At 43.1% G+C, this 24,504-nt stretch overlaps 1 protein-coding gene across 4 annotated transcripts in view; it reads left to right on the top strand.

The window, feature by feature from the left end:
- Window positions 1–24,504, top strand: part of LOC311143301 (kalirin-like) — a gene marked incomplete at its 5' end in the record, with an annotated part of 253,356 nt that overhangs the window by 113,460 nt on the left and 115,392 nt on the right. For all 4 annotated transcript variants that reach the window (XM_084179130.1, XM_084179131.1, XM_084179129.1 and 1 more), the window contains 3 exons: window positions 1,323–1,454; window positions 2,618–2,848; window positions 23,235–23,357. In XM_084179130.1, coding sequence (XP_084035256.1) covers window positions 1,323–1,454; window positions 2,618–2,848; window positions 23,235–23,357 — 486 coding nt within the window. The remainder of the gene's footprint in view (window positions 1–1,322; window positions 1,455–2,617; window positions 2,849–23,234; window positions 23,358–24,504) is intronic.

The following is a 24,504-nucleotide window of genomic DNA, read 5'->3' as shown; positions in this document are numbered from 1 at the left end:
CTAGGATTTTGCCTGTGCTTAGCTCCATTCCATTTATTTTTTATCCAGAAAACCTCCCCAGTCCTTAACGATTACAAGCATACCCATAACATGATGCAGTCACCACTATGCTTGGAAATATGGAGAGTGGTACTCAGTAATGTGTTGTGTTGGATTTTCCCCAAACATAACACTTTGTATTCAGAACAAAAAGTTAATTGCTTTGCCTCATTTTTTACAGTATTACTTTAGTGCCTTGTTGCAAACAGGATGCATGTTTTGGAATATTTGTATTCTGTACAGGCTTCCTTCTTTTCACTCTGTCAATTAGGCTAGTATTGTGGAGTAACGATGTAGTTGATCCGTCCTCAGTTTTCTCCTATCACAGCCATTAAACTCTGTAACTGTTTTAAAGTCACCATTGGCCTCATGGTGAAATCCCTGAGCGGTTTCCTTCCTCTCCGGTAACTGAGTTAGGAAGGACACCTGTATCTTTGTAGTGACTGGGTGTATTGATACACCATCCAAAGTGTAATTAATAACTTCACCATGCTCAAAGGGATATTCATTGTCTGCTTTTTTTTTACCATCTACCAATAGGTGCCCTTCTTTGCGAGGCATTGGAAAACCTCCCTGGTCTTTGAGGTTGAATCTGTGTTTGAAATTCACTGCTCAACTGAGGGACCTTACATATAATTGTATGTGGGGGGTACAGAGATGAGGTAGTCATTAAAAAATCATGTTAAACACTATTATTGCACACAGAGTGAGTCCATGCAACTTATTATGTGACTTGTTAAGCAAATGTTTACTCCTGAACTTATTTAGGCTTGCCATAACAAAGGGGTTGAATACTTATTGACTCAAGACATTTGAGCTTTTCTTTTTTTATTAATTTGTAAAAAATTTGAAAAACATAATTCCACTTTGACATTATGGGGTATTGTGTATAGGCCATTGTCAAACAAATCTACATTTAATCTGTTTTAAATTCAGGCTGTAACACGCAGCAGCTACTATGAGGCTGAGTGGGGGGGTCTGCCTGCCTGTCTGCCTGCCTCCCTACCTACCTACCTACCTACCTACCTACCTACCTACCTACCTACCTACCTACCTACCTACCTACCTACCTACCTACCTACCTACCTACCTACCTACCTACCTACCTACCTACCTACCTACCTACCTACCTACCTACCTACCTACCTACCTACCTACCTACCTCCCTCCCTACCTTCTCTCTTCCTGTCTCTGTCTATGAAGTGACTCACATGGCTCTGTTGATTGGTCTATTTGTCTCTGTTCTGTTGTGTGAATATGTCTCCTGGCCTGTGTCCATGCAGTTCCTGGCTGGGGTGGAGGCCTGGTGCAAGATATGCAGTGAAGGGGGGCTGCCCTCGGAGATGCAGGACCTGGAGCTGGCCATCCACCACCACCAAACCCTCTACGAACAGGTGACCCAGGCCTACACCGAGGTGAGACACCCTCACAACACTTCCTCAGCTACAGCACTAACTGAACACTGCTTTATAGTGCAACCGTGCCTCAAGGCAATTTGTATGACAGGGATGTTTTTGGTGTCCCTCCATTTAGTATGATATGTTACGTTACGAATGGAATAGCAGTCGTACACTAACTGAAGATCTGGTTTATAGTGGCATTCTTTGTTAGTTTAAGATCCCACCACATAGCTTTCTAGGAGAATGACCACAATGGTAATGACCCTTTTATATATTTTCAAGAAAGGCAGGTTTTGGTTTTTCAAAGACATTATCATAAACAATCTAAACATGGATGTACACTGTACATTACTTTGAAATATTGCCCTTAAATTAAATGTAAGTCCTTCAATCAAATCTGACCAAACACATACATACTGTAACTCTTTCAGGACCATTTTCAAATATGACCTTTACCCACCACATTAAATCCAGCTGAATTGCACCTTGTGTGACACATGGCCTGTAATATGTGGACCACTGTCCATCCAAGTCAGACTGATTTCCCACAGAAGATCCTGTATGATGATAGGTTTGTGTTTGTGTAGCATTTCACTAGATGCCTCTGCACCACACTGACTTTTGTACTTGTTTGTTTAATTTTAGTGTCATCTCTGAAAAGGTTGCTATTAACGTCTCTGGTTTGAACCAAAAAAAGAAAGGGTTTGTTGTTCTGTTCCATATTGTGCCACAGATTAAGAAAACAATACCCATCCCCATGCACCCAAATTGCATATAATTTAGTAATTTGCACTGGTAATGAAATTACAGCTCTGACCAGCTTGATTTAGTATCGTACATGGACAGCTAGAACAGGCCAGGGCTGGATTTGATCAGAAGAGAGATGATTAGCAAGGACCTGACATTCAAAATCCTTATTTTCCTCTGACCGACTTCAAGATGAATCTTTTCAGTCAAATCTTTGTTATTTAATGCAGATATAGAGTTGCAGAATGTCGGTAACTTTCCCAAAATTCCCAGGTTTTCCATAAATCCCAGTTGGAAGATTCCTGGAATCAGGATGGAATATGCAAGAAATCCAGGAATCCTCCAACCAAGATTTCAGGAAAACCTGGGATTTTTTTTAACCCTACAGTTATGTAACTCTCCTAATGTCATGTCCCTCTCTCTGTCACCAGGTCAGTCAGGATGGCAAGGCCCTGCTGGATGTCCTCCAGAGACCACTGAGCCCAGGGAACTCAGAGTCTCTGACGGCCACAGCCAACTACTCCAAGGCAGTCCACTGTATCCTGGACGTGGTCCATGAGGTCCTGCACCACCAGAGACGCCTGGAGAGCATCTGGCAGCACCGCAAAGTCCGCCTCCACCAGAGGCTACAGCTCTGTGTGTTCCAACAGGACGTCCAACAGGTAATTGTCGGCATGTGCAGGCACACACACATATGCACATACGCACGTACGCACACACACGGTCCACCTGCACCAGCGGCTACACAGCTCTGGTCAAAAGTAGTGAACCATAAGGAATAGGACGCACCCACAGTGTAAATGGAAGGCTGTATCTTCAGTCATCTCTTCCTTCTCTTGTCAGGGTCGTGGGATTCAGCCTATATAAATGATTTCTGACACACTAGTTTAGTAATAGTAAGAGGTTAGTAGGCCATGGTGTCAATCTCTTCTGTAGAACATGTATTTTAGTTGTTTTTAGTTTAACCCATTTTAGAAAACACAGTTCATTGCCCTGATACTGCATTTTACTGCAGCAAAATCTTTACATCTCATTGTTCATTTGGCTCTGTGCCGACTCCTGGTTTGTAAAAGGAATCCATATTTCAAACGAGCAGCGCGAAGAAAGAGGAGATTTGTCAACAGTTGTCTGTGTACTTTTCCTCTAATATTTTTCGCCTGTAAAAGTGCCCAGAAGTACAGTTAGTATTCCTTGCATTAGCCATTTTGTAGAATGGAGAGAGAGAGAGAGAGAGCTAAAGACTGGGGGTGTCCCAAATTCCACCCTATTCCCTATATATTGCACTAATAATTCCAACAGCAGCACTGAGCCAAGTCTGTGAGCCAAATCAAGATCTGACCTCTGATCAGCCAAGCCAAACCATGCAGAACCAATCCACCAGGGACACTGGAGCACTGTTGACTCAAGCATCACCTCACAAACTTCATGAATAATTACTAGGCATAATCTTGGAATATTTTACCATGGATTCAATGGCCTAAAAAAGCAATGCTGTGTAATAGAACACATTAGTGGTTGTATGTGTGTGTGTGTGTGTGTGTGTGTGTGCCTGTGTGTGTGTGTGTGTGTGTGTGTGTGTGTGTGTTCAATAGGGTATGTGTGAGTGAGCGAATCAGCTTTCTCTGTCAAGTCACTCATCGTCTCTCACACCTTCCTCCTCTCTCAGTATGGCTCCCTTTGGGTGAATACCTCTCCTCTCCTCTCACCCCTCCTCTCATATCTCCTCCTCTCCCTACCTCTTTCTCACTCTGATAACGAGTCCACTGCTCCCTCACCGAGGCAAACATTACTGTAGTGCTACATCCCAAATGGCACCCTATCCCCTACTTAGGGAATAGGGTGTCGTTTGGGATGCAAGTTAAACACAGAAGAAGTGAATGGGATGGATCTCACCATTCATTGAAGCAGCTGATTGGAAGAGCCCCTCCATAGGTATGGGCTTGGTAGTCTTTCCTGATACCCTTTAAGTGGTTGGTCAAAACAAGCATTGTGATTAGTTAGACGCATTCTAAGCCATACTATACTAAACAAAAATATAAACGCAACATGCAACAATTTCAAAGGTTTTACTGAGTTACATTTCATATAATGAAATCAGTCAATTGAAATAAATTCTTTAGGCCATAATATATGGATTTCACATGACTGGGAATACAGATATGCATCTGTTGGTCACAGATACCTTAAAAAATAGGTAGGGCATGGATCAGAAAACCAGTCAGCATCTGGTGTGACGACCATTTGCCTCATGAAGCGCGACACATCTCCTTCGCATAGAGTTGATTGTGGCCTGTGGAATGTTGTCCCACTCCTCTTCAATGGCTGTCTGAAGTTGATGGATATTGTCGGGAACTGGAACACTCTTTCATACACGTCGATCCAGAGCATCCCAAACATGCTCAATGGGTGACATGTCTGGTGAGTATGCAGGCCATGGAAGAACTGGGACATTTTCACCTTCCAGGAATTGTGTAAAGATCCTTGCGGCATGGGGCCGTGCATCATCATGCTGAAACATGAGGTGATGGTGGCGGATGAATAGCACGACAATGGGGCTCATGATCTCACGGTATCTCTGTGCATTGAAATTGCCATGGATAAAATGCAATTGTGTTCATTGTCTGTAGCTTATGCCTGCCCATACCATAACAACACCGTCACAATGGGGCGTCAGCAAACCGCTCGCCCACACAACGCCATACTCGTGTGGTCTGCGGTTGTGAGGCTGGTTGGACGTACTGCCAAATTCTCTAAAACGACATTGGAGGTTGCTTATGGTAGAGAAATGAACATTAAATTCCCTGGCAACAGCTCTGGTGGACATTCCTGCAGTCAGCATGCCAATTGCATGCTCCCTCAAAACTTCAGACATCTGTGGCATTGTGTTGTGTGACAAAACTGCACATTTTAGAGTGGCCTTCTATTGTCCCCAGCACAAGGTGCACCTGTGTAAAATCACTGGGAAAGCCAACCCCCCCCCCCCCCCCATATTACAACCTATGTGTTGTGATAATTACGTTGTTTGCTCTATAACCTGTTAATTAATATGCCCTGCGACTGAAAGGCCGAGACAATTAGAAGACACAGTGGTAGAATAAATTCAACCACACCTTTGTTTTATCACAAAACTGGATATCAACCTCTGTCCAGTGAAGTCCACAAAGCATATTGCATGTACAGTAACAGACAGTTACATGACCTATAGCAAGTGAATGTTTCAGACATTTTCGAATCACTAAACAACTATTGATTTAGAACCACAGAGTTACCGCAAGTCACAAAGAAAACAGGAGCTGCCTCCACTATTCCAGCACCATTTCAACTTCAACATTTCAACATCATCAAATCACCTCTGCTTAGTCTAATACAGTGACAACTAAATGATACCAAAAACAATTGAGTCCAATCAATGTAAGCTAAATATGATGTAGCTGTCCATGGTTCTGATTGTGTGTGCGTGTGCGTTGTGCAAGTAGAAAAACATGTTGACTCACCCTACTTGTAGAGAAACGCCATCCTCCTCTCTTTCATGTTGACGAAATGGTCTGTCACTCTGTCATACAGTACACACTTTTATTTTTTGTTGTCCTAGGCTACCTAGCTAAAATGCTTGCTCACTAGCCTAACTTCCATTCATGTGCAACGCTAACTAGTTAACATTAGCCTTCTACATCTAGCTACATATTGAACTTCCATCCTCTCAGGCCAGGGGCACAACAATGTATGAATGAATGTTTGGATCAGAATTGCCGTTATAATAATTGGCCAGTATGGAGAATTAAGTAAAACCACAAGTCCAAATCCCTATCTCCATCCATGGCTAATTTAGGAAAGGGCCAATTTTAGCTAGCTGGCTAGCTAGCCACCGGAGGACAACAACACAATGAGATGCAACATTTCAAGTTTTTCTGTCAATGACGTATCCTCTCAGTGGGATTTGATAGGAGTGACGCCAAATCCAAGCTGGCTTCCCTTGACACTTTTTTTTTGGTGTGCCAGGACCATTCACAGTTGAGCTCGCTCAGTTTAGCTCAACGCTGATTGGCAAATTTGGAGGCCAGATGCTCGCTGGCTTCTCTTGCCTTCAATGCGATGGGCATTGATTGGCAATGTCATACTTGTTTGGACCAGACAGCATCAGATAGATGGCCTACACGTAGAGAAACAGAGGGGCGCTGTTTCGCTGGCTCGGATGCTTTCTCCGGTGAGATACATTCAACCTCTTGCGAATTGAAGGAAAATGATGAAACATAGAGAGATGAAAGTTCAATTATTTTGAAAATAAATACAAATATTGGTAAATTTTGGGGGGAATGCCTTTCTTCTATTGGCATCCAGGAATGCATGCCACTGGTAATGATAATGCTGTTTAATCAGGTTCTTGATATGCCACATCTGTCAGGTGGATGGATTATCGTGGCAAAGGAGAAATGCTCACTAACAGGGATGGAAACAAATTTGTGCACCAAATTTGAGAGAAATAGGCTTTTTGTGCGTATGGAAAGTTTCTGGGATCTTTTATTTCAGCTCATGAAACATGGGACCAACACTTTACATGTTGCGGTTATTTTTTTGTTCAGTGTAAAAAACCTGTTTAGCACGGGGAAGCCTATGATGCAAAAATGGGCATCTTGTTTTCTGTTCCATCTGAGAAATCCCTGTGCATCCAGTGTCCCATCAGCTCAGGCAGCCAATTCATTAACTTGATCTCCACTGAAAAAAGCCTCTAGACATTATTACCCCTTGCTTCTAGCCTAATATTTGGTTTGCAACAATGGGGGTTTGGACAAACGTTGCTGTCTCTCGACATTTGCAACATTGTTTCAATATTGAAATTCGATCTCCACTGTTCTATTGAGAATAAACGTCTCAGGACGAGACGGATATCTTTTCTCAGCCAGTTGAAATCATGAATCGGCATCATTTTTATGTATATACAGTACCAGTCAAAAGTTTGGACACACCTACTCATTCAAGGGTTTTTATTTTATTTTTTACTATTTTCTACATTGTAGAATAATAGGGAAGACATCAAAACTATGAAATAACACATATGGAATCATGTAGTAACCAACAAAGTGTTAAACAAAATATATTTTATATTTGAGATTCTTCAAAGGAGCCACCCTTGATGACAGCTTTGCACACTCTTGGCATTCTCTCAACCAGGTAGTCATCTGGAATGCATTTCAATTAAAAGGTGTGCCTTGTTAAAAGTTAATTTGTGGAATTTATTTCCTTCTTAATGCGTTTGAGCCAATCAGTTGTGTTGTGACAAGGTATACAGAAGATAGCCATATTTGGTAAAAGACCAAGCCCATATTATGGCTAGAACAGCTCAAATAAGTAAAGAGAAACGGCAGACCATCATTACTTTAAGACATGAAGGTCAGTCAATACGGAAAAACCATCAAGCGCTATGACGAAACTGGCTCTCATGAGGACCGCCACAGGAATGGAAGATCCAGAGTTACCTCTGCTGCAGAGGATAAGTTCATTAGAGTTACCAGCCTCAGAATTTGCAGCCTAAATGCTTCACAGAGTTTAAGTCACAGACACATCTCAACATCAACTGTTCAGAGGGGACTGTGTGAATCAGGCCTTCATGGTCAAATTGATGCAAAGAAACCACTACTAAAGGACACCAATAATAAGAAGAGACCTGCTTGGGCCAAGAATCACTTGCAATGGACATTAGACCGGTGGAAATTTGTCCTTTGGTCTGATGAGTCCAAATTGTAGATTTTTGGTTCCAACAGCCGTGTCTTTGTGAGATGCGGTGTGGGTGAACGGATGATCTCCGCATGTGTAGTTCCCACCGTAAAGCATGGAGGAGGATGTGTTATGGTATGGGGGTGCTTTGCTGGTGACACTGTCTGTGATTTTATTTAGAATTCAAGGCACACTTAACCAGCATGGCTACCACAGCATTATGCAGCAATACACCATCCCATGTGGTTTGGGCTTAGTGGGACTATCATTTGTTTTTCAACAGGACAATGACTCAACACACCTTCAGGCTATGTAAGGGCTATTTTACCAAGAAGGAGAGTGATGGAGTGCTGCATCAGATGACCTGGCCTCCACAATCCCCCGACCTCAACCCAATTGAGATGGTTTGGGATGAGTCGGACGGCAGAGTGAAGGAAAAGCAGCCAACAAGTGCTCCGCATATGTGGGAACTCCTTCAAGACTGTTGGAAAAGCATTCCAGGTGAAGCTGGTTGAGAGAATGCCAAAAGTATGCAAAGCTGTCATCAAGGCAAAGGGTGAATATTTGAAGAATCTCAAATATAAAATATATTTTGATTTGTTTAACACTTTTTTGTTTACTACATGATTCCATATGTGTTATTACAATGACCCTAAGCACACAGCTAAGACAAAGCAGGAGTGGCTTCGGGACAAGTCTCTGAATGTCCTTGAGTGGCCCAGCCAGAGCCCGGACTTGAACCCAATCGAACATCTCTGGAGAGACCTGAAAATAGTTGTGCAGTGACACTCCCCATCCAACCTGACAGAGCTTGAGAGGATCTGCAGAGAAGAATGGGAGAAACTCCCCAAATACAAGTGTGCCAAGCTTTTAACATCATACCCAAGAAGACTCGAGGCTGTAATCGCTGCCAAAGGTGCTTCAACAAAGTACTGAGTAAAGGGTCTGAATACTTATGTGTCACGATCGTTATTAGATGAAGCGGACCAAGGCGCAGCGTGATAGGCGTACATACTTTTATTGAACGTACTTAACTCAACAAAACAACAAATGAACGATACGTGAAGTCCTAGGTTATACAACAAACCAAACGGAACAAGATCCCACAAAATAACAGTGCCAAACAGGCTGCCTAAGTATGGTCCCCAATCAGAGACAACAAGCTACCGCTGCCTCTGATTGGGAACCACCCTGGCCAAAATAGATATACACGAACTAGAACACAAACCTAGAAAACTAAACAATGAAACCTACACACCCTGGCTCAACATATAAGAGTCCCCAGAGCCAGGGCGTGACATTAACTTGTCTAAACAGTTTTTGTTTTTTCTTTATCGGGTATTGTGTGTAGGTTGATGAGGGGAAAAAACAATTTAATCCATTTTAGAATAAGGCTGTAACTTAACAAAATGTTTTGCCCAGATTAAGTACAAGTTCAGATTGCAGCTCTAACATAGCTTGGTCAACAGTCTTATTCTAATGGAATACATAACCGTATAGTCTGCATACAGATGAATATTACAGGATTTAATACATTGAGCAATATTATTTATATAAATATTAAGGAGAACAGGTCCCAATAGCAACCCCTGCGGTACACCTTTCGTAATTTAAAGGAAACTAGTTTTGACACCATCAGAAGGCACACATTGTGACCTGTCTGTCAGATAACGCTGAAAACATTTGCAAGACTCCTTGTCCAGGCCCATTTCAGACCGTTTTTGAATGAGAAGGGAATGGCCAATGGTGTTGAATGCCTTTGAAAGGTCTATAAATAGGGCAGCACAATGTTTTTTATGATCTAGGCATTTTAACACATCATCTAAAACAAGCATAGTAGCAGAAACAGTGCCATGTGCAGATCTAAAACCAGACTGGTGCATATTTAGAAGAGCGTGAACAGTTAAAATAGTTCTTAGCTGGGAGTTGATCAGGGATTCTAGTACCTTGGCTAGGTAAGATAATTTGGCGATAATTATCTAAGTCAGAAGGATCTCCGCCTTTATGTAGGGAGAGGACATGTGCCGCTTTCCAAATCTTAGGAATAACACCAGTAGCAATTGTCAAGTTAAAAATACATGTTAAAGGTTCAACAATGAGTGGGACAGAGAGCTGTCGTAAGAAGAGGTCAACTGAATCAGCCCCTGTGGATTTCTTTTACATTGATCTTTAGCAAGGCACTTAAAACATCGTAGACGTCAAACGGTTGAAATGAGAATAAAGTATGTGAGTCTGTTAGAGCATCATTCTGAGGTGACGAAAGGACTCCCTCTAGTGGAATGAGATGCGATTTAAGAGACTATCCTTTCAAACAGGTGGCCAACTTAAGCAAAATTATTATTAAAAGCACCACAAATTTTTATTTTGTCTAGTATGGGACCAGAGGCTGTCAAAGCCTGCTGGGGCAACGAGGGGGTTGGAGTTTTGTTTAAAAGATTTGACCACTTTCCAGAAGTTAGCTGGATTACCACCGTTCTCCTATACACAATTCACTAAATATGTTGATTTTGCTTTTCTAACCAGAGATAGACATCTATTTCTCAAATGTCTGAAGGACTGCCAATCAGACGTAGAATCAGTCAGTCTAGCCTTAGCCCAAGCTACATTTATTTCCTGTAATTTCTCAGTCAATTAATGCGTGAACCAAGGATTAGATTTGCCTTTTGTCCTTTTGTACGGCGCATCTTTATCTGCAACAGAGCTAAACAGGGAAATAAAACAATGAAGGATCTGAGTCAGTGATAGTTGACGCAACCCACCAGTCACTCAGCCCCAGCTCAGACCCAAAAAAATTGGTCTTAACAATTCCTAGAATTTCTCTGTAATAATGTGCGAGCGAGATTTAGCTAATTTAACATCTCTTATGCAAGCAATTGGACAATGGTCACTGAACTCATTATCAAATATCCCATTGGCTGTAAACTTAGGAGGGGCATTTGTTAGAATAATATCTAAGAGAGTAGGTTTAAAGGGTGTTTAAAGTTGAGGCGAGTTGGTTTAGTTATAAGCCAAGTTAGATTTAGCTTTGTACAAATATCTTTCAGCCTATCAGATTCTGGCATCAGCCGATCCAGATTAAGATCACCCACTATTAATAATTCAGATTTAGCGTAGTTAGACAGCCGGTCAGACAATTTGCTAAGAGCACATAAAGAGGTCGAGGGTGGGCGATAAACTCCCACTAATGTTAGTTGGTGTGATGGGTGATTTTATTTGAGTCAGGCGCAGGAGGGTAAATCACAGAATAACAGGATTTATTCCGGAATACAGAGTACGCAGTAAAGCGTCAAAACAGTCCAGTGCGCAAAACAGGCGCACAGGAACCAACATGGCTCACGGGAAAATAACCTGGTGAATACAAAATACAAGGAGCTCCACCAAGCTTCACTATCCTCACAATAAACATTCACAAACAAAGACAAGGGGGCAGAGGGAACACTTATACAGGTACTGATGAGGGGATATGAACCAGGTGTGTGTAATCAACAAGACAAAACAAATGTAATGATGAGATGAGGAGCGGCAGTGGCTAGAAGGCCGGTGACGACGAACGCCAAAGCCTGCCCGAACAAGGATAGGAGGCAGCCTCAGAGGAAGTCGTGACAGTTGGACATTATTACCAAGGCCCACATTTAAAGCTAGACATTCAAATTGCTTGGAAGGACAGATGTGGTAATACACACAGCAACATTCAAATTGTTCTTTATGAATATGGCGACACCCCCACCTCTTCCAGGTCTGTCAGATCTATAAACATAATATCCATTCAGAGACACATCAGAGTCTGGCACAGACTTTTTTAACCAAGTCTCAGTAATGATAAAATGATTAGTTTGAGGAGAAAGAATTACAATATCATCCATCTTCAAAATCAGACTTCTGGCATTTACATGAATCAGTCCAAGGACACAGCTGCGGGATTTCAGATCAGACGGAGTCTCTAACACAAACATGCTGTGATCAGTAGGTAACCCTCTCTATGAAATAGCCATTGGGTTGGCTTGAAACGATATAGATACAAAATTGCTTAGAACTGTGCCATTTGGTCTATGCCTCGATCGAGGACATGGATTAATACAGGACTCAAATAAGGGTTACCTATTTCGGGCAAGGACTGATAACCGATCACTTTTTTTGTATCTTTTCAATGTTAGCACTCAGCATCTAAGTTGCTCTCCTGTTCGGGGACAGGCCGTCCCTTTTCAGGAATTGCGGTCGCTCCCAAAACATATCGAAATTGTCAATAAAATCCAACGTTTTTTCAGTGCATAGTCCTGATTTCATCCAAGAGTCCAGTGCACGTAGCCAGGAGAAGCGATCAATTCCACGACCGTGTGTTGGGATAGAGCCAGGAAAAACAATCCTCTTGCCCCTAGCCAATATTGTGTCTCTCAGGTATTCGAAGTCCCGTCTCAACTCAGCCCATTGCCGCAGCTTGATGTCATTTGTACCAGCATGCACAACCACCGTGTGCAGCTCCGGGTTTTGGTCTAGAATGACTGTGAGCTCCCGAGTGATGTCCCGCACTCTGCCACCGGGGAAGCAGTCTTTGCACCATCAACCACGACATTCCTTACAATAGAACTCTCAACAATTGCTATCTTGGGAGGGGGAGGTCATGGATTTCCATGCACCCTATTTCCTTTGTACTGTAGTGCACTACTTTTGACCAGAGCCCTATGGGCCATGCACTACATAGGGAATAGGGTGCCATTTGGGACACAGCCAGTGTAATACAGCAGTGTACCAGATAGAATACATGACAGTAAAAGCCACGCTGGACTGGCTGAAAGAGAAACACTGTAGTGTATTGTCCAGTGAGTCCACTGTGTTTGTCTAGCCCCTGGCCCTTGGCCCTCTGCCCACAGTCAGAGTGGAGCTCAGTGATAGGGGGTGACTTTGTTTGCAGCTCACTTATTACATATTGTTTGGAACAGACGAGGCCTGTTTATACAATACCTCAGGGACAACCGTCCTCCACTGTGGTTGCTTCCCAAACGGAACCCTATTCCTTATTTAGTGCACTACTTTTGACCAGTGCCCATAGTGATATGGTCAAAAGTAGTGCACTAGGGAATAGGGTGCCATTTGGGATGCATCCATGGAGACTGTAGCATGCATTTAGTTAGTTAATTTACGCACTGTATACACACAGAACTCTAGTTTATATATGTTTACTTAAGGGAACCACACCAGGGTAGTTCATTGATATTCATATCACGTCAATGATGATGATTATTGCGGCTGGTTTAATGAACATCATTATTTGTCTGACAGCACAGAATGCTATCATCAGCTATAGTATGCATCACTCTCTCTCTCTCTCTCTTTCTTTTTCTATTTCTTTCCCATCTCAGCCTGATGTGTAGATTAAGTCCTTGAGCATTAGTCTCTGTAGCACCTAGTAGGAGTATCCACTCCTGTTTTATTTAAAGGAAAGAATAACTACTGCATCAATGATTGTGAATGACTCAATGAGACTCAATAACAATGAGCGGAGATGATCCCTTGACTCCCCTCCTTTCTGCGATGCTTCTGTCTCTGATTCAGTTGACGGACTGTATCAGGGCCTGCAGACTCCCATTATCTCTGTTACTGTACTCCAGAGATATCTTTCTCATACAAGTTGGCAAGGCTTCTTTTTCTCCTATTTGGGTTAGCATGTCTACGGTTTAGCAAGATGACGCTTTGTTTCTCTGCCCCCCTCCCCCAGTCTCTCTCTCTCTCTCTCTCGCTCTCTCTCGCTCTCTCTCTCTTGCTCTCTCTCTCTCGCTCTTGCTCTCTCTCTCTTTCTCCCTGTGATGTTGAGTGGCTGGTCTATTTTGTAGATAAGCAAACGTAATCCTTTGTTCTGGGCTTACTGACTAGGCCGGGCTTGGTGAGAGATTGAAGCCTCCACCATGGCAGATCAGGACTGGGGTTATCAGCAGTGCACATGACTGACCGCCGCACCTCGCCACACAGCCAAGAAGCAGACAGTGTTAATGGGCTACATTTCAAGCCACTGACTCATTGGATGCTTCCCAAATGGCCCCCTATTCCCTATGTAGTGCACTGCTTTTGACCAGAGCCTACCCAGCTAGCACATAACGTTCTGAGAACCATATGTTTCTTAGACCTGGGTGAGAGCGTGGTTGTCCTATGGTGATTTTGCATAAAACCTTCCCACAACGTTCTGGAAATGGTGCGGGAAAGTTGTATGGCTTTGGAACATTTTCAGCACGTTTAAGGAACTTAACAAAAAAACTTCATTTTCTTGGTATTTCATTACTTTAACAGAACATTTTCTAAAGTTCAAACATGGTTACATTTAATTTCAATTTTGGTTATGTTCTAGGAACATTCTCCAACTGTTTTAACATTGGGAATGTTTCTCAAACAGTTCAGAGAATGTTAAGAAACAACGTTTTTCTGTGGGAATTTCAGTACTTCAACATAAATCAAATAAAATGTTATTTGTTACATGCTTCCTAAACAACAGGTGTAGACTAACAGTGAAATGCTTACTTAAGGGCCCTTCCCAACAATACAGAGAGAAACAAATAGAAATAGTAGAACAATTATAACACAAGGAATAAATACACATTGAGTAACGATAACTTGGCTAGATACATTGGGTACCAGTACGAGGTAATTGAGGTAGATATGTACATGTGGGTTCGATTTCCACGGGGGGGCCAGTATGAATAATAATATGTATTCACTAACTGTAAGTCGCTCTGGATAAGAGCGTCTGCTAAATGACTAAAATGTAAATGTAAAAATACTGTATAGGTAGGTGTAAAGTTATTCAGCAACAGGATAGATAATAAACTGTAGCAGCAGCGTATGTGACGTATGTGACGAGTTAGTTCAAAAGGGTTCAATGCAGATAATCCGGGCAGCTATTTGGTGAACTATTTAGCAGTCTTATGGCTTGGGGGTAGTTACAGTCTTGTCCCATCGCTGCAACTCCCGTAAGGACTCTGGCGAGGGTCAAGAGCCATGCGTCCTCCGAAACACGACCCTGCCAAGCCGCACTGCTTCTTGACACGCTGCTCGCTTAACCGGGAAGCCAACCGCACCAATGTGTTGGTGGAAACACCATACAACTGGCGACCGAAGTCAGCGTGCATGCGCCCTGCCCGCTAGAGCGCGATGGGACAAGGAAGGCCAAATCCTCCCCTAACCCGGACGACGCTGGGCCATTTGTGCGCCGCCTCATGAGTCTCCCGGTCGCGGCCTGCTGCAACACACCTGAGCTTAATGAGTTGTTTCCTTGGGTCTGTTTGAACTTTGTATGCGTAAAAAAACATGGCATGCTAGCTCCATCCTGGTGGCGCAATTAACTAATTCCATGGATAGAGAACAGAAGGTTATAGGTTTGAATCTCACTTATGTGTCACAATAAAAAGGAAATGTGTTAATGCCTAAGCAAATAAATGTCCATGTGTCCTATCAATGCTTGAAGTTCAAAACAGCTAGCAGCGTTATTAAAAGTCTGATTGGAACATACTCTCAGAACGTTATTTAATTACCTTCAAATAACCTATAATTTCCATTCTCAGAACATTCATAAAACCTCCCAGGAAGACTTTCAGGGAACCATAGTAAAACGTTCTCAGAACCTCACTGCAACCTTAAAGTTAACGTTCCAAGAACAGACAAAATGTTCACTTCTGTTCTCAGAACGTTTAAAAAATGTTCTGTTTTACCGGTCAGGAAACGTATGGCTTCGTTCCCAGAACCAATGGGAAACCCAAAATGTACGTTTCCACAACTTCCAAGGAACCAAATGTGCTACCTGGGTATAGAGCTCTGGTCAAAAGTAATGTACTATATAGGGAATAGGCTGCCATTTAGGACGCAAAGGCTTCCAAACTGCATGAGGCTTGTCAGGAGGAAGCCGTGTTGGAGGATATGTGGAGGAAGTTCAGCGCTATCCAAGGTCATCTACTATATAACCGTAGCCAGATTTAAGAGGAGTTGGAGAAACCTGGGGCTGTCTCTATACTCTCCTCCCTCCACATGAGGGTTAATCTAATGACATTCCTCTCATTTTTCATAAGGTAAAGCATACAATGCAATGGATAACGACTGTGAGGGATAGCACTAAAATTAAATAAACTGTTACTTAGGCAACAGCAGAATTGTACTTAATGTATGAAGAATCTTTTTTGGTGGATTCGTGATTGTCAGCAATTCTCCAACCCATCAAATCAAATGAAATTGTATTTGTCACATGCGCCGAATACAACAGGTGTAGACGTTACAGTGAAATGCTTACTTACAAGCCCTTAACCAACAATGCAGTTTTAAGAAAATTAAGGGTTTAGTAAAAAATAGATAAAGAAAAATAAAGAAAGAAGAAAAATTGAAAAATAACAAATAATTAAAGAGCAGCAGTAAAATAACAGTAGCGAGGCTATATACAGGGGGTACCGGTACCGAGTCAATGTGCGGGAGCACAGGTTAGTCGAGGTAATTGAGGTAATATGTAGAGGTAAAGTGACTATGCATAGATAATAAACAGAGAGTAGCAGCATCATAAAAGAGTGGGTAGGGTGGGGGGGGGTGCAAATAGTCTAGGTAGACATTTGATTAGCTGTTCAGGAGTTCTATGGCTTGGTGGTAGAAGCTATTAAGAAGCCTTTTGGACCTAGACTTGGCGTTCCGGTATCACTTGCCATGCGGTAGCAGAGAGAAGAGTCTATGACTAGTTTTTGGCAATTTTTAGGGCCTTCCTCTGACACTGCCTGGTATAGAGGTCCTGGATGGCAGGAAGCTTGGCCCCAGTGATGTACTGGGCCGTATGCACTACCCTCTGTAGTGCCTTGCGGTCTAGGCCGAGCAGTTGCCATACCAGGCAGTGATGCAACCAGTCAGAAGGCTCTCGATGGTGCATCAGTATAACTTTTTGAGGATCTGAAGAACCATGCCAAATCTTTTCAGTCTCCTGAGGGGGAATAGGCTTTGTCGTGCCCTCTTCACGACTGTCTTGGTGTGTTTGGACCATGATAGTTTGTTGGTGATGTGGACACCAAGGAACTAGAAGCTCTCAACCTGCTCCACTACAGCCCCATTGATGAGAATGGGGCCATGCTCGGTCCTCCTTTTCCTGTAGTCCACAATCATCTCCTTTGTCTTGATCACGTTGAGGGAGAGGTTGTTATCCTGGCACCACACGGCCAGGTCTCTGACCTCCTCTCTATAGGCTCTCTCATCGTTGTCGGTGATCAGGCCTACCACCGTTGTGTCATCTGCAAACTTAATGATGGTGTTGGAGTCTTGCTTGTCCATGCAGTCATGGGTGAACAGGGAGTACCGGAGGGGACTGAGCACGCACCCCTGAGGGGCCCCCGTGTTGAGGATCAGCGTGGCAGATGTGTGGTTACCTACCCTTACCACCTGGGGGCGGCCCGTCAGGAAGTCCAGGATCCAGTTGCAGAGGGAGGTGTTTAGTCCCAGGGTCCTTAGCTTAGTGATGAGCTTTGAGTGCACCATGGTGTTGAACGCTGAGCTGTAATCAATGAATAGCATTCTCATGAAGGTGTTCCTTTTGTCCAGATGGGAAAGGGCAGTGTGGAGTGCAATAGAGACTGCATCATCTGTGGATCTGTTGGGGCGGTATGCAAATTGGAGTGGGTTTAGGGTTACTGGGATAATGGTGTTGATGTGAGCCATGACCAGCCTTTCAAAGCACTTCATGGCTACAGACTTGAGTGCTACCGGTTGGTAGTCATTTAGGCAGGTTACCTTAGGGTTCTTGGGCACAGGGACTATGGTGGTATGCTTGAAACATGTTGGTATTACAGACTCAGTCAGGGACAGACACTTGCTCACACAGTTGTCCGGAACAGCTGATGCTCTCATGCATGCTTCAGTGTTGCTTGCCTCGAAGCAAGCATAGAAGTAATTTAGCTCGCCTGGTAGGCTCGTGTCACTGGGCAGCTCGCGGCTGTGGTTCCCTTTGTAGTAATAGTTTGCAAGCCCTGCCACATTACATTTACATTTACATCATTTAGCATTTACATCCGACGAGCGTCAGAGCCGGTGTAGTACGATTCAATCTTAGTCCTGTATTGACGCTTTGCCTGTTTTGATGGTTCGTCAGAGGGCATAGTGAGATTTCTTATAAGCTTCCGGGTTAGAGTCCCGCTCCTTGAAAGCGGCAGCTCTACCCTTTAGCTCAGTGCGGATGTTGCCTGTAATCCATGGCTTCTGGTTGGGGTATGTACGTACGGTCACTGTGGGGACGACGTCATCGATGCACTTATTGATGAAGCCAGTGACTGATGTGGTGTACTCCTCAATGCCATCGGAAGAATCCCGGAACATATTCCAGTCTGTGCTAGCGAAACAGTCCTGTATTGAGTGAGTAACTGGTACTTCCTGCTTTAGTTTTTGCTTTAAGCAGGAATCAGGAGGATAGAATTATGTTCAGATTTGCCAAATGGAGGGCGAACTTTGTACGCATCTCGGTGTGTGGAGTTTTTCCTCTGGTTGCACATTTAACATGCTGGTAAAAATGTGGTAAAACTGATTTAAGTTTCCCTGCATTAAAGTCCCCGGCCGCTAGGAGCGCCACCTCTGGATGAGCATTTTCTTGTTTGCTTATGGCCTTATACAGCTCGTTGAGTGTGGTCTTAGTACCAGCATCGGTTTGTGGTGGTAAATAAACAGCTACGAAAAATATAGATGAAAACTATCTTGGTAAATAGTGTACAGCTTATCAGGAGATACTTCCTTAATATTAGATGGTGCTATTCACAGTGTATGTCTAAAAATGTAGGTATTTTCTTTAGGTTTTACTGCCTCTGGCTGCGTCCAAGGGCCCGTAGATGATCTGGTCAAAAATAGTGTACTATATAGGGAACAGGGTGCCATTTGGGACGCACTCAGTTTTTTATTTTCTGTGGCCATCATAAAGCCAGAAACTGAGGACTGTGGTAACATTTTATTTGGATAGTCCATCTACAGAGGATCTAAAGACTATAAGTAACATTTCAACTAACTATCTACCACAGGAGGTTGGTGGCACCTTAATTGGGGAGGACGGGCTCGTGGTAATGGCTGGAGCGGAATGTGTGGAATGGTATCAAATTCATCAAACATATGGTTTCCATGAGTTTGATGCCATTCCATTTGCACCGTTACAGCCATTATTATGAGCCGTCCTCCCCTCAGCAGCCTCCACTGCTATCTACCAAACCTAACCCTTATCCTAAACTTAACCCTAGCCCTAACCTTAACTCGTACCCGGCTCCACGAGAGGGCTAAAGGGGACTTAGCCTCCTCAGTTCAAACTTTAGCCCCCTCAGTTTTAGTTTTATGTCCATATAAAAATAGCAAAAATTATTGAGTGACAGGTTGGTGCAAAAAAAATCTATCTCTGCTGCGCTGCATCAGCACAATGGACAGAGCACGCTGCGGTGTGCGTAGGGCGGTTAGGTATGACTCTTTTGGGTTTCCATAAAAACTGGGAAAAACGCTTGTCATCTCTGTGATAGGCTAAGTGAATGTGATACGCCTTCGCCTGTAATATTTTATTTTGATTTATAAGGGCAGAGTCTAGTTAACCAGTTTGGCCCTGGTGAGGACTCCATGTTGGAGGCTGAACCTACTCCTTCCTGCTCCTCGGCTGTTCCTATAGGGGGCGCTCTGCAGGAGTGTCTGCCCTATGATGGGGTGTGTGAGGTTTTCATCCCGACATTGACTGACACTGAATTGAATATGACCGAGCTCTCTCCGGAGCCTGGAGGGGAGAGGGTGTGCTCTGACCCTTTCCTCAAGCTTGGAGAGACAAAAATATGTAATGGGTTCGCACTCAAAAATATGTTGCATAAAACATAGTTCATTATTCGATTTTTTAAATTATTTTCACTGCATCAGATGTTTCTGCTTTACAGACTTCTTCAATGTGTAGGTACAATTTTATTTTAATTCAAAACAGCAGGGAAGTTTGTGCCCCTGCATTGCCAAAAGGTTCGTGGACAGTGTTTAGGGCCTTGGCAAAGTGTTAATCTGCCTCGGGGCAACTGCTATGATGTTCCTTTATTTGCTCTGTCAATCTACATTCACTAAATGGACATACCATGTTGGTCAATATGTACCCTGTGCTCGTTTGGAATGAGCCATTCTGCCTTGCTGTCACATGTCCATTCGTTTGGGTTGTGTGTGCGTTTAAGGGGGGGGGTTCGAAATACTGAACCGTAATGATTTCAGTTGAAGGGAAGATGACCACTGCTTCGTCCTGACAATGTTTATGAGGTTACTGCTTATGTGTGAGGAACGTGTCTCGAGCATCATTTAAAATGTCGAGACCAGAATAAGGGGAGGGGTGTGTGGTGAAGATGCGCTATAGGCACGTCTCTCTCCACTATTTCTGTGCACTATTTGCTCCCCCGATTGCTCAGTTTGGCCGGGTAGCCAGCTTTAGGAAGAGTCTTGGTGGTTCCAAACTTATTCCATTTAAGAATGATGGAGGCCACTTGGTTCTTGGGGACATTCAATGCTGCAGAATTTGTTTGGTACCCTTCCCCAGATCTGTGCCTCGACCCAATCCTGTCTCGGAGCTCTACGGACTATTCCTTTGACCTCATGGCATGATTTTTGCGCTGACATGCACTGTCAACTGTGGGACCTTAAATAGACAGGTGTGTGCCTTTCCAAATCATGTCCAATCAATTGAATTTACCACAGGTGGACTCCAATCAAGTTGTAGAAACATCTCAAAGATGATCAATGGAAACAGAATGCACCTGAGCTCAATTTCGAGTCTCATAGCAAAGGGTCTGAATATTTATGTAAATAAGGTGTTTCTGTTTTTTATTTGTAATCAATTTGCAAAAACAATATCAAAACCTGTTTTCGCTTTGTCATTATGGGGTATTGTGTATAGATTGCTGAGGATTGTAAAAATATATATATATATATATATATATTTCAGAATAAGGCTGTAACGTAACAAAATGTGGAAAAAGTAAAGGGGTCTGAATACTTTCCGAAGGCACTGTATATATATTTGTAAATATCACCGTCATCTTTGAAACACCAGCGCTGTGTAAATAAATCCAGCACTCATTTGCACCGCTACCTGCCTGCTGAATCTTTGTCCTTACGACTGCCAGAAGGCCCCTATTTTACACTGATACAGTGCAGTGGAGAAAGGCTACAGATTTCGCACCAACCTGTCACTTCAAAAGCACTCAATGGTCTCGGAGTCTCTGCATTTGAACTTTGTTTATTGTGGTATAGTGTGATATAAGCAGAATTCAATATAAATCCAATGCCTCGTTTCCGATTTCAACTGCCCCCTTAGTCACTTTATCCTGGCGCCGGGTCTGCCTTAACCCTTACCCTAACCCTTTTTCTAAACCTTAACCATAACCTTAGAAAGCAGTTGCTTATCAACAGATAGTTTGTTGATAGTATGACCATCTGTAGCGCATCTACACATGGACTATCCGGGCTATCCAAATAGTGTGACCAGGACTGCTTTCACTTATACACTGTCAAAAGTAAAATAAAAGAGTGAAAATAAAAGCACTTTTGGCATCCTCTTCCGTGCATTTTTCAAATGCCTCCTTAGGGGCTTGGATCATATGTGTGTGCCTGTAACATTTAACAGATTTAGACCGAGATTACATTAAGCACCACAATGTTCACACAAGAGCCCCTCTTTCCCATGGGCATCCAGTTTTTTTAAATCAAGAAAATAGTTGTCCGGTGGTTTTGTTTGCTGTTTTTCATGCTTCCTCTGTTTTCTTTTATGGTTTTGTCCAGGCCATCTTTGTTTTAATGCGCCGGTCTTCTGGCGTATCATGTACTGTACTTTTCCAGGAAACATCTCTGAGTTGTCAGTAATCTGGATGTTGCTGCAGCATCACAAATACAGGCTGTGTCCTAAATGACACCCTATTCCCTATATACTGTAGTGCACTACTTTTACCAGAGCCCTCATTTTGGAACTGAACCCACATTAAACTGAATCCAATATTTCCAGCCCACTTCCTCAACATCATTGCTAGAATAACATTGTGGTGTCAAGTAACTGCTGAGACATCACCAGACTGATAGCCTGCATCCCAAATGGCATCTTATTTCCTACATAGTGCACTACGTTTGACTAGAGCCCTATGGGAATAGGGAATAGGGTGTCATTTGGGATGCAGACATAGAATCCAGAAGTAACACTCCCGTCCGAGGCATGGCATCCTCAGACAGCTAATTTCATCCCCAGCAAATATCTCTTCTATTCTCAGCCCTTCCCGTGTTTGTGTGAGCGAGCGAGCGAGCCAGGCTAGTTTTAGACTCCTGCTTGTTCCTGTGGATGCAGCAACCCTAATCAGTCAGGGCAAAACAAGAGTTGTCTGCTCACCCACTGACAAGTTAATTAAACATTCCTGTACACTCACATGCAAGCAGATGACCCCTCCCGACTATACACACACGCAGGCAAGCTAACACGATCAGGACAGGGAGGCTACACTTGAGGACAACACAGGATAACAAGATCATTGAAGTAGGGCAGGACAGGCAAGCTTTGATTTTCCATCCTTGAAATGACCGTAGAGAGAGTTATTAGGGAGAGAACAAAAGACCGACCTGGGTTCAAATACTATTTGAATACTAGCCTGCCTAGAGTGCCATATGGGCGGGGTTTACAGTTTTGGGAGTATTCTATTGGTTCCATCTCGCCAGGCAAGCTCAATTAAGCACAGAGAAATTATTTGAAAATATTTCACAGGGTGCTGCTCTGCTCTGTTTCAGCCAGACACTGTTTACAAATCAACACAGATGATCTCATCTTATGACCTCTCATCTATTCATTAACATTTAGTACTGTAAATTCTGCCATACTGGCTATTCCGCCGACAATGTATAGTCACGCAATGGGACTCTAGAGTGGAGTTATGCAAAGTTCACTGCACTTTTTGGCTACCTTTCACACTGCACATTTGGCTACTTTCTCTTTGACTGCTGTCGAGATATATGAATGTATTCCCAGTCTAAGTAAAAGCTTAGCAAAGGGAGAGAATGAAGCTAGACAATATTTCCGAGGCACACTACCTCTGCTTTCCTCCATGGTTTGGAGTTCACAAAACCTCCTCTTCTTTCTCCTTGAAGATGGACTGCTGTCCTGATATAGGGTGACAAAGTGACAGTGGTGACAGATTCCTGGCCCTGAAGCCCACACATGCGTTAGTCTCCTTTTGGAGGCAGAGGGGAGAAGTAACCTGGTCTGAAAACTGGTTAACGTGCATGTGTCTGTCTCCTTTGGAGGCAGGGGGAGGGAAGTAACATGGGCTGAACAGAACACTGGTTAACATGTCTTTCTCTGTGTCACTTGTGCAGGTGATGGACTGGATAGAGAACCATGGAGAGGCCTTCCTTAGCAAACACACGGGCGTGGGCAAGTCCCTCCACCGCGCCAGGGCACTGCAGAAACGCCACGACGATTTTGAGGAGGTGGCACAGGTGAGAGTTCCAGTAGTTTTGCCAATGAGAATATTGTTACGGCCTTGCTAATAGTGTGTCATTGGTCATGCCTTGAATGGTGTGAATCTCCTCCCCACATTGTTGAGGTGGAGTATCTGGTCAAGGATCAGCTTCCCCTCCCCCAAACCTAACCTTAACCATTAGTGGGGAAAATGTTAAGCTGACCCCAGATCAGGGTTTATGGGCAACTTCAGCCTAGTAGTCCTCAGGCATTGTGGATGGCATTTTGAGGTTGAATTGCCTCATCCACGCTACAATATCAACGAAGGCTGCATTTTCTGCAGCATTGTACTACATTTGAACTGCAGCATTGTACTAGATTTGAACTCTGTAGGCTGTTATATTATTCTGTCTAATGTCAAAGTGCTGAGGTGTCAGTGAAAGGGAAGACAACTGAACACCGTTCCAAGAGAAGACATGGTCAATGAACTGAACACTGACACATTGACACGTTCTATTGTGCTTTTACAGTTTCCTATTACTACTGTTCTAGTGTTCAAATGGGATTCACAGATGGCAGATTTGTATTTTTTTGAAGCAGGTTTGACTATTATTCAGTGAGGATGTCAATTAAAGCTAGAATCCTTAGTTGCTACATCCATTTTTGGACGTATAAATGAATCATATATACCCATTGATTATTGAAGAATATAACTTATAAATGTCTTAGTTCAACTGCTGTAGAACATCAGAACCCCAAATATAAGCTTGTTTTACTCCAATATTTGTAAACACCGTAAATGTACACAAACACTGTATAGCCTTAAAACATGGTTAGAACTATACATTTGATATCATGGATGGTCATTCTTTGCATCCATAACTCTGTCTATGAATTTGAGAGTGGTTACATTTTTCCAGCCCCGTCCCTTAGCTTTTAGAGAAACAGAGCTGGGGAGAACACTTTTTTATTGTTTCAATTAAGGATTCTAGCTTTAAACTCAAAATATCGGAATGTTACGATTTTTCGTGGTTAGTTGTGATTGACAAGTGACAGAAAATTAGTATACAATGAGAAATGCATACAGGCGTTAAGAGACTCACAGAAATGGAATCCAAACCTAGTCATTTTAGCTTTAGTATTTTCTTATGGGCTTGGCATACAGGTTTGGTTTTCACTGCCCAC

This window comes from Coregonus lavaretus (genome assembly GCF_964263955.1).
Source record: "Coregonus lavaretus genome assembly, chromosome: 16".
NCBI classification, from domain to species: Eukaryota; Metazoa; Chordata; class Actinopteri; order Salmoniformes; family Salmonidae; genus Coregonus; species Coregonus lavaretus.
This window is presented reverse-complemented; position numbering and strand designations above follow the sequence as displayed.